General features: G+C 33.5%; 1 protein-coding gene across 1 annotated transcript; it reads right to left on the reverse strand.

The window, feature by feature from the left end:
* Positions 1-225: 225 nt before the first annotated feature.
* LOC147948060 (uncharacterized) lies at positions 226-723 on the reverse strand. Its single transcript, XM_087490522.1, has one exon. The coding sequence runs from the start codon at positions 721-723 to the stop codon at positions 226-228; it is 498 nt and encodes a 165-aa protein (XP_087346648.1).
* Positions 724-11,306: the final 10,583 nt, after the last annotated feature.

Raw genomic sequence — 11,306 nt, forward strand, 5'->3', positions numbered from 1 at the left:
TTGCTTCCAACAATCCCGCGTCTCCATTAACCAACTTACCAAAATTATTAGATAGTGCAATATTCTCGAGATCTGATGAGATCAAAAGATCCTCTCTGGTCTGACCCGAACTCGCTGACGACCCGCCAGCCGTAAAGATTACCGCCAATGGTGGTGGTTTTACTCTCCCTCCCGATCTACGAACTGGCGTGAACCCATCTTCCTCCTGAGCTACCACTAACGAATTCACTCTTGTTTCACGAGTGACCACCGCACTGGTTTCGCCACAACCCGCTTGGGAAAATTATGCACGGTATGCCCAACCAAACCACAAGTTGAACAAATGTTCGTCAACCCCTCATAAGACACAAAATAACGACCCCCATTGATCATGATTGTCCCTTTCAACGGTTTCCGTAAATTTACTTCCACACAGATACGAGCAAACCGACCTCTTTCGAAGTTCAAAGTTGTTAGGTCCACCTTAATTGGCTTTCCCAATCCCTTTGCTAAACTCATGCGAATCTGTCGATGGTAAAAATTGAACGGGAGGTTGGAAACCCTCACACAGACTGGGGTTGTGACAATATCATCCACCAACGGGTCAAAATCCGGCGACCATGCTTGAACCATGAGACAGCTCCCAAACACTTGCCATGGCCCCCCTGTAAGTGCTGCCAGGTACTCCTCCTCCGGTTCAAACTGTACCATAAAGAATTGGCGTGGTAGATCCATCACATACATCGCTCCTTTCGGCTTTCACAACTCTCTTAACTTCTTCACCAGCACCAAGATTTCAACATGACGCCCTAACACCCTCACCAACATGCACTGCTTCCACATACCATTCATAACCTCCAAAACTTCCGGTTCAATAGTAACCACATGTTCTCCGTCCTCCCCTGCTGGAAACTCTAGCCGCACTCTCTGCTCCCCAAACGCATCATCTATGAGCTCCTACGGCTTCAACCTTCCTCCGACACTACCCCCAACAACCTTCTCCACCCATGTTCCTCGAGAATCCGGAGAATCTCCCGGCGGCCGTTCTCGCTCACCCACGTCCATCATAGTAGCATTGCTCTCTCCCAAAACCCTAGTCATTTCCTTTATTGATCCCTTTTACATTCTAATAATTAGTTATGCACTAGTTAGTTCCTCATTTGTAGACTATATTCTTAGCAATTACGGTGAAACTAATGATTTATTTCAGTCTTGCATGTGTTACTGATCTTTTCGTAATGTCTTGTTTTGTAAAGATGCTGGATGCAACATTATAACTTTGGTTTAAATGCTGTGAAGGCATATAACTTGAATCTTAATTCGATGTATATTATTATTAAAGACAAACGCAATAACTTGGTTCGATGTAACATAAAGAAAACTCTAGATATCAAGAAGAACAAAAAAAACTCTATATTACTAGGTAATATCCTGCGCATATGCGCGGGTTGTTGTATCACATATATTAATTTATTTTAGTTTATTTAATAATCATAAAATTATGAAAATTTTCTGAGAATTTTTTTTAAAAAAGTTTTAAAAATGGTATTTCTAATGTTGGTATTGAAAAAAATGTATTTTTGAAATTCTAATTAAAAATACATATATAACAAACAAATTTCCTAAATATCAATAATACACTTTAATTATTCAAATCATAAAAATTTACTATGATATTCAAAATTTACCTAAAACCTTTAAAAATTAAATTGCAAAATTATTTTTGAAGTATTAATTAAATATATTTCCTATAAAATCATTTGAAATGCAATTAAAAATCCCAAATATTAATTTAATTTTTAATCTCTTTTATATTCACATTAATTTAAGCTACATTGCTAGGTTAAATTCTAATGATTTCTTCTTTGTAGTAAGATTTTGGAAATGGGAATATCAATTTGTTTTCTTTTTATAGAAAATCGTTAAATTACAAAATTTTGAATTAAAGAAACACTATAATGATCTTTATATAATTATATTTTGGATCAGAAGAACTAAATATAATGATGAGTATACAAATTCTCAAAAAAAAATTGGAGGTAAGAGAGAGTTAAAATTTTTGATTTAATAATTTTATTATAATAGTTAATTTTGTTAAAACATTGCATACTTTTAAAAATAAAATATATATACATGTATGAAGATGATTTCTTTTGATTGATTCCCTCGTTGGGCTTTGATTGAAATTAGTGTTGTTGAATGTGCATCGGTAATTGTTTTTTTAATATCCACCAATTTTTATTATACATATGTAATTGAACATTGAAAATAGTAAAAAGAGAAATAAGGAAGGAAGAATTACATTAAAAAAAAGAAATAAAATTGAACAAAATATAAGATATATAAATCTAGCCAAATATATAATCACACTCTTACCATGAGTTTTGAATTCATGCAAAAACATAAACAAAACAAAGATGATAATCCAACTCTTACAACACATATGAGATATAACAACATTTGATATTGGTGGGAGATGAAGAGAGAATGATTACTTATAAGATGATAATCCAAATTAGATAATGGAGATGAATCTTTAAAAATAAGAACAATATAAAATATATATCATGCAGTCTCTTTTTTTTTTTTTCGGCAAAAAACAAATTTCATTGAAATAAAAGAGTTTTACAAAGACATTCAGAATTATTGTAACACAGTTATTACATACATAAATGTATGTGTCATACACTAAGAAAAATACAGCAGAATGGATTTTGACGATGCTTCATATTTTAAACTTAGCATTAAAATTTTACAATGCTGATTTTTTGTAACCCATACAACAAAACTAAGAAATCAAAAAAAAAAAATGATTTGAGGTATTGTATAAGAGAATGAGAGAAGTGGAATAGAATATGAAAATGTGAAAGTAAAAGAATGTTAATATGAGAGACTGAGATAATACTTATTTATATGATAAGAATTGATGTAAGTTACAAAAGAAAAGTGAGTGCATTATTATAATTTATTGTGTTTGAATAAAATTGAGTGGTGGAATATGATTAATGCATAATTTATTTTATTTTTAGTTATAATTTTATTTTAATATGTGAGTTAAATGTATTGTGTTAATTGGGTCTTAAATATAGTTTAAAGCAATTAAACAATTAGAAAGCAAATAAAAAAAATTAGAAAACATTAAATTAAAATCAACCAATAAGGAGAGACCAAAATCTTACTTATATATATATGATTAAATATACTAGGTATTGAGCCCCGCGATATTGCGGGGGAACTCATTTTAATAAAATAGTCATTACAAATTTTTTTTAATTATTTCTCTTTATTAAGTTATTTAGTGATAAACTCAAAAAAAAACAATTTGAAACTTTCTTCAAATATTTACTAATAAATATTCTTAAATTTACCTTCACATGTAATTAAATAAATAATTAATATTATAGACATATTATTAAAAAAAATCTTTATGATTTAATAAATAATGATTAATACTATAAACATATGATAGGTAATTGCATTTTTAAAATAAAAACCGATGTACTCAAATCCACATATTTAAATAAAAAAAGAACATAAAGAAGAGTTGTAATGAAAATATGACATTTTATAAAAGAAAATGTTAGACAGTTATAAATATAAACAATCATAACAGAAATATACGATAAAAACAAACCAAAAGTTGCAGTTGTTTCGACAAATAACTTTAATCTAATTAAATGATAACAAAATTATTTAATTATAATTTGGTATCATAGACACAACCATAAATATCATATTTTCCAAAAGTTGCAACGTTTCAAAATAGAAATAGAAAGTTTTACTGGTTCATCAAATAAACTAAATTGGTTGTAATTTAATTAAAAGGTTTTAATAATTTATTTAAATATATTTTTGTAATTAAAATCTAATAAATAATAATTTATGGTGTCTTCGCCACTTGATTGGCCGGCGTTCTCAACTTACCTAGATGATATACGGATGGACAGGGAGGAGTTCACTTCTTTCTCTTTATCTTATATTCCCAGAAATGCAAATTCAAAAGCGGATACTCTGGCACGCTATGCGCGCACATCTCCGCACAATGTTTTGTATGTAAACAATTTCCCTTCACATTGGCTCGTTGAGCTAATCTTTTGTTGACAAAAAAGAAAAAATAATAATTTATGAAGATTTTATCCAAGTGATGTTATCTTAAATATTAAATATAGCAAATGTTGCAATGATTCAATTAAATAGGTTAAAATAATTTAGTTTAATATATTTTAATAAATAAAAATTCAATAATTTTGACATGGTAATAATTTTGACAAGTTGAAGAAGAAGGTGGCATGGCAATAATTTTGACAAGTTGAAGAAGAAGGTGGGAAGGATGACTAATTCCATCAAGGGTTTAAAGAAGGAGATTGCTATTTTGAAGAGTGGAAATTCTTCACCAGCACCATCTAGTCCTTTGAGGAGGAGTAGCTCAATTAGAGCATTGTCTAGAGCTGAAAACTCAGTGGTACCAGCTAGAGCTTCACTACATGAGCCAATTCAGAGGAGGAGAGGTTCAAGTCGCCCAAAACAGCAGTTTCCGAGGCACTCGACCGGTTCACTCGAGCACCCACTCGACCAAGCACCTTCAATGCACCGGTCGAGTACCTGCCCAGACCTCCTTATGGTTTTCCAGCTCCAGCAGGTCATCCAGGCTATCCCTATGGCCAAGTTTACCTTCCCTACCCACCCCAATACTTCATGGACCCAGCCATCATGCAGCAATACTACCAGCAGAAAGGTTAACATTTTTTCCTACCACCACCAACTCGACCGACCCACTCGACCGAGCACTCGACCGAGTACCAGCCGATGGTCATAGTCGAGTTGTCTCCTTTCCCACCTCAAAATCAAGCTCCAAGCTCCAACTACACATTTGACAGCATGAATGAGGATGTGGACAACTTCTTCCACAAGCCATGATGTACCAACATCACCTTTTCATTGTAAATACCATTGCATATCTAGATTTATTTTGTTTTGAGTCTTGAATCCTCTTACAAATTTCTTTTACACAGTGGATTGTGTAATTTAAGATAGTATTTGATGTTGTGTTTTGTTTTCTTATTTCAAATTTTTAGCATAATCATGTTAGTATTTGCATTTTATCTAAGGCATAGAAAAAACAATTTTTTTTTTTAAATTTTGCAATAATCTTTATAAAAACAGAGTGTTCATGTAGTTTGCATTGCATATTAGATCTTGTTTAGCATGTTTCATATAGGACTGTTTAATTTTTGCATTAGGGATCTATGATGAGTTTAGCCTTGTTAGCTTGTTTAAATTCACTAAACTAGGATCAATGCCCAAGTTAATAGTACTTTGATGCTAGTTGAGTAGCTAGAAGCATAAGATTGAACCAAGCCTTGAATTCCTGCATTGCATTTAGTCTAAATTGAAGCATGTTGTGATTTGATGCCATTTCCTACTTATAAGAACCTAATATTGACTTTTAATTATCAATTTATGCATTGCTTTAAACTCATGGATACCATATACATATTTGGATCATCTTTCTCCTTTTTACCACTCTTGTTGATCCAAGTAGCTGATTTAATCATTAAGATCAGTTTCCAATACCCTTAACCAACCCTTCTTTCAAGCCATGTTTATTTTTGTGTGTGTGAGATCTTTTTGGGATTGAGCTTGGTAGAAAGTGTTAGGTTTGAGCTGACAAGAGTAAAGCCTTGTGTAGTTCTAGTTTGCAATTTTCAAACTAGTAAGGACTAGGTGGTTTAATTGTTGGGTTTGGGACTTAGTTGTTTTGAAAAAGAAAAGAAAATAAAAGAGAAAAAGAGAAAGAAAAGGTTAGAGCCTCTAGGAGGGGAATGTGTTTAAGAGAATTTAAGCTCTAGTGAAAGAATGGGAAGTATGAGATTGCTAAAGATGGTTCTAATCAAAGAAAAGAAAGAAAGAAAAAAAGAGTAGCAAAAAACTTTTATGTCTTAAGAAATTAGAAGAAAAGGGAACCATAGCAAATAAGAAAGAAACCCCATTCCACTAGAGAATTCAAATAAGAAACCTCTCCTAAGGCTTAAAAACAAAAGAGAAAAGGGTATTTGAGAATAGATGAAGATAAATGGTAGAACTAGGACAATTTGAGATTAGAATGATAGGATAAACACTTGGGTACCTTTGGGTAGACAAGGTTTTGTTCTTGTATGTGTCTAAGTGTTCTTACATTTAGCCTTCTTCTAAAGCTCAATCCAATTTTATGAGAGAACCCTGATATTGATAAGCCCCACTCTAAAGAGAGACCATCATTGTCTCTAAGCCTTTATTACCAAGCCAAATGAGTTTAAAGCATTGCATAAGTTGATTCATGTTCTTGTTTAATGAATGTTAAAGGAAATGGTTGATTTGAATGCATGTGAATATCTAAGGCTTAAATTAGTAAAGGTTGTGATAGGCTTGTCTAAAATCTTTAAGTACAGCTCATTCAACTTGCATCATAGTACTAGTAACTTGGACATTGATTCTAGCTAGTTTATTGTCAAGCTTTAGGAGCTGAGATCCCACTATTAAACCTCACTTATCTACTTATGTCTTGTTTATTTGCTTGAGGGCAAGCAAAGACTAAGTTTGGGGGTGTTGATGTTCATATATTTCACCTTATATTCACATCTTTCGCATGATTTACTATCTAGTTTGGCCATCATTGAGTAGCTTTAGGACTGTTTATGCATTAGAGTAGATTTGCATTGCATTTGCATAGTTTATTGCATAAACATGTGATCTTGGATCCTAAGGAGCATGGAAGGATGCTGAGAAAGATTTGAGCTATCAAGTGAAGAAGATCAAGGAGTTAGAGCAGAAGGAACCAAGTCTGGAAGTCCACTCGACCACCACACACGACCAGACACTCGACCCTGTGCGGAGAGGGACTCGATCGGCTGGAAGAAACAGAAGAAGAGGTCACTCGACCAAGCACTCGACCGAGCACCTAGTCGAGTTGACTGAGCCGCCCCCTATTTTGTCTTCTAGCAATTTTAGGGCTTCCCCCCCTCTCTCCTATATAAAGCCTTGTACCTCATGGCCGCAAAGAGAACAACTTTTTAGAGAAATAATATCTAGACCTAGTATTTACCCTTTTGGGAATTATCTACTTTTTTCTTTTCTTTTGCTTAGATCATTAGCCACTTTTGTATTGTCTCAAGAAATCTTTGATACTTGTTGGTTCCATAACTTTCTAAGTATTGAGAAATTGAGTTTGATTTCTTCTTTAATATTATAGATCTTGATCTCATCTTTCTAATCATGCAAGTTTCATTGATTTCTGGGTTTATGATTTTGTTCATCATGTTTAGTGATTGTGAGTAGTGTGTAGAGATCTTAAGGATGGATTAGGCTGGATAAGGGTTATGGTTGTTTAGATTGGTCAAGCTTGATTGTTTTATATGTCTCTTCTAGATTAGATATGCTCTATGTTGTTCTTATACTGAGAGGGTAAGGATAGATCTTAAGTTTCTTAGCATCACACCAATGTCTAAGTTGTTAGATAAGGCTAATGCTAGAGATTATCATGAAGCATGCTAAGAGATTAGATATTTAAAGTGATTTTTGACATTGATGATCTGGTTGTTTAATGCCTGCTTTTATATGTAATAGCTAGTGAGAACTAGGTCTAAGGTATCTAAGCTTGATTGTTAGTCATGAGAATGGATTAACAAGTATTAGAAGATCATTGTCTAGAGATAGCTCATTGTTGATTGAGGTTTGTTGACCAGTTTAGGTAACCTTAGTTTGAGTCCAGCCCATGAATCCATCCTTAGGACCTTTCTTTTTCTATTGATTTCCTTGTTTAAATTATGTTAATCGCTTGCTGTTTGATTTGCTTTTGTTTTGCTCTGTTTTAATTGTTGACTATGTTTCTATTATTCGTATTTGTCTACTCGACCCAGTACTCGATCGAGCATCCGATCGAGTGCTTGATCGAGCTTGTTCCAGAGTTTCATGTTTATGTTCTGCAACTTTCTGTTTCATTTCCTGTTTCATTCTTGTTACATTCATTTCATTTCTGTTTGATCATGTTTCATTACTTGTCTTGCATTAGTTTAGTTCCTGTTCTTGTTTAGTATCATTACTGCTTTGTTTTCACTGTTTACATTGCATTTAGTATCTTGTCTTAGTAGCTTTACATTCTGCATTTCATATTTGTCATTAGGTTGTTAGAAACAAATCAACTTGATATTTGGCTTAACTTGAATGCATTGATCATGTCTTGACTGCTTACATATCACACTCTTTATGGATTGACATCCTTTATGCTACAACTACATAAGGGTATTGAAACACCTTGCATACATCATGATCATCCATACTTATGTCTGTTTGTTTGATTGCATCCACCTGTTCATTCATAAGTAAACCTTGAAAAAGACATGTTTCAATCAGTGAGTCGCGTGTATATATATATCTAGAGAGATCATATAAACTTGGAAGTTATAGAAGCAGATAAACTTGGAAGAGATACCATTTATGGCAACTCTACAAAAGATCTTTGTGATAGAATTGATGAGAATAAGAACACAAAGGTGTTTAGGAAGAATTAATATTAGACTCTCATAATTTCAATGATACAATCTGCATTCTCTTATATAGAGATTTAGTTTCCTATTCTAAGATATATATAAATGTAAATAATACATTAGATATATATAAACATTCCTAAACTATATATATTCTAGATCTTCATGTATTCCATATTCTTGGACAATCATAAACGTCGATCTCTCGGTTTGATCTTCGATTCTCAATCTCCCAATACCCCCCCCCCCCCCCGACAAGCTCATACGTGGTAACACGTGTGAAATTAGACAAATCTTCAAACTAACGGTTTTATATCCGGCCGTTGGGTCATCATCGACGTTTAAACCCAGTCGTAGGGTTCAATGCGGCTACAATACCCAGCCGTTAGGTCATTGACGTTTATACCCGGTCGTAGGGTCATCAACAGCGATTATACTCGGTCGTAGAATCATCTTCGTGGCGTTTATACTCGGCCATAGAGTCATCTTCGTGGCATTTATACTCAGCCATAGAGTCAATTCCTTGGGTTATGCTCGATTAAGCAATAAACCATAATTAGGATAAACTTACTGAAACATCATCACCATCAGCGTTTTTTTTTTAATAAAAAATCAGAAGAAGCTTGCATAAGAAACAAGCGACAAGAGGTCAAAGAAATTCGATTTTTTTTTTAAAGAAGAAACAATGGAAATAGATAGATAGAACATCATAGAAGCGAAAGTGATATATCATGGTTTTTGTGGTTTTTAACCATGATATAAGGAGTCTTTTAGTGTCTTTTCATTTGTTTCTAGATTGTTTTTGAGTCTTTACAGGTTTTTAGCATGAAAGGAGCGAAATGGAGCAATTGGGATGATTCTGGAGCATTTAACCGAAGGAAATCAACTTGGAGGAAGAACAGAGAGGGAGCATCGATCGATACTGCCTTAGCATCGATCGACACCATGGTTCAGCCGATGAAGAATCACAAAATTGGAAGTTTTACAATTCTGCCCCAAATTCTTCCAAAATTGCAACACAAGTCCCTGACGTGTTTTAGGACATATATATAGTTTTTAGGTTTTTTAAAACCCTTAAGTTTTATTCTACCAAGTTTTATTTTTCCTGCAACCCTGTGAGATTTTGAGAGCTTTGGAGAGAGAGAGATCTGCTTTGAGAGAAGAATTTCTTGAATTCTCTTTACTCTTTTTAATTTCAATTGCTTATTATTCAGAAAGATGCTTTGTTCTTCATTAAACATGTCTGAGTAGTTTGCTTGTTAGGTTTAGGGTTTTTCACAGGGATTTTATGAATTGTTAGATCTATTTATGTAGGATTCTTTATCTTTCTAGATCTTCATCATAGGTTGTTCTTAATGCTAGATCTTTGATTAGTCATCTGGATTTAGATTTTAGGAAAATAAATTGATATGAGAATATAATTGATTTTCCTGATAAAACCTTTTGATGAGCAAAATTACTTTCTGCAAAGAGATTTGATTTAGTGATTTTGTGAACAATCTAAACCTGTTTTTAAAGCTGATTTATTACCTAGAATTTTACAAAGAGATTTGGATTTTCTAGTTTTAAATTTAGATAATATTTGCAGTGAGAACTGATTTATTTTACAGAAGTGTTTAGAGTTCTAGATCTGTTCTTAATTGCTTGAATCCTAATTTATTGATTGATTTAATATTTCATAATTTCCTGAGAAATTCCCTAGGCCTAGCTTTTTGATCTTCTGAATTCAACAGTTTTATTTAATATTTTGCAAGTTTATTTTAATTCAATTTAATCTGTTTTGCTTAATTATAAAACTCTACAATTTATTATGTAATCTTGAGTCCTTGTGGAATTCGACCCCTAAGTACTATATTGACCTCTTAATTTGAGAGAGTAGCTCTAGGGTTTAATTTAAGCATATCAAATTTTGGCGCCGTTGCCGGGGACTCTCTGATTCTACCATTAGATTTGAGTTTTTAATTTCGTCTAAACTTTTCTTTTTTATTTTCTACTTACACGTTTTGTTTTTCTTCTCTTTGGTATTTCAGGTGCATGCCTCCTAGACCTCACACAAGGAGCAACAAGTCTGGTCCTACTGTGAATCTTTCAAACCAAGAGTTGGGAAAACTTGAGCGTGAGAACAGAAAGGCAGCCAAATCTCTGAAGATGATTAATCCGATCATTCTGATGCGTGATAAGGCTGGTGTTTTGAGGGATCAAGAGGGCCACTTGCGCAATGAGCTAGGCCAAAAGATTGATGCTGAAGGCAATGTGATTGCCGAACCTGTTGTCAACGAGCAGGTTTGTCTAACCTGTACTCACTTAGTCTATTGTACCACATTCGACCACTTTGTTTCAGTCCATAAAGCGATTTGTCTAGCCTTATGCAGTACTGTTCTCAAGAACCACTCTTATCTTTGAGCTCAATACCTTCTAGAAATTTCATATAGATTTCATTATCTAGTGGACCATACAAGTATGCAGTTACAACATCCATTAACCGCAAATCCAGTTTTTCTCTTATAGCCAGACTTATTAGATATCTAAAAGTCGTTGCATCCATCACAGGGGAGTATGTCTCCTCATAATCTATTCCTGGTCTTTGAGAGAATCCTTGTGCTACAAGCCGTGCTTTATATCTCACGATTTCATTTTTCTCATTTCTCTTCCTTAGAAAGACCCACTTATGTCCTACTGGTTTTATATCGAATGGTGTCCTTAAGATCGGACCAAACACATTCCTCTTCTTTAAAGAGTTCAACCCCACGTCAATGGCTTCTTTCCACTTTAGCCAATCTTTACTTTGAGTGCACTCTAACATAG

Source organism: Camelina sativa, chromosome 2 (genome assembly GCF_030686135.1).
Source record: "Camelina sativa cultivar CO46 ecotype springtype chromosome 2, ASM3068613v1".
NCBI lineage: Eukaryota > Viridiplantae > Streptophyta > Magnoliopsida > Brassicales > Brassicaceae > Camelina > Camelina sativa.

Excerpts from the sequence above, each read along its gene's own strand:
- LOC147948060 (XM_087490522.1), bottom strand. The coding sequence starts at position 723 with ATGTATGTGATGGATCTACCACGCCAATTCTTTATGGTACAGTTTGAA.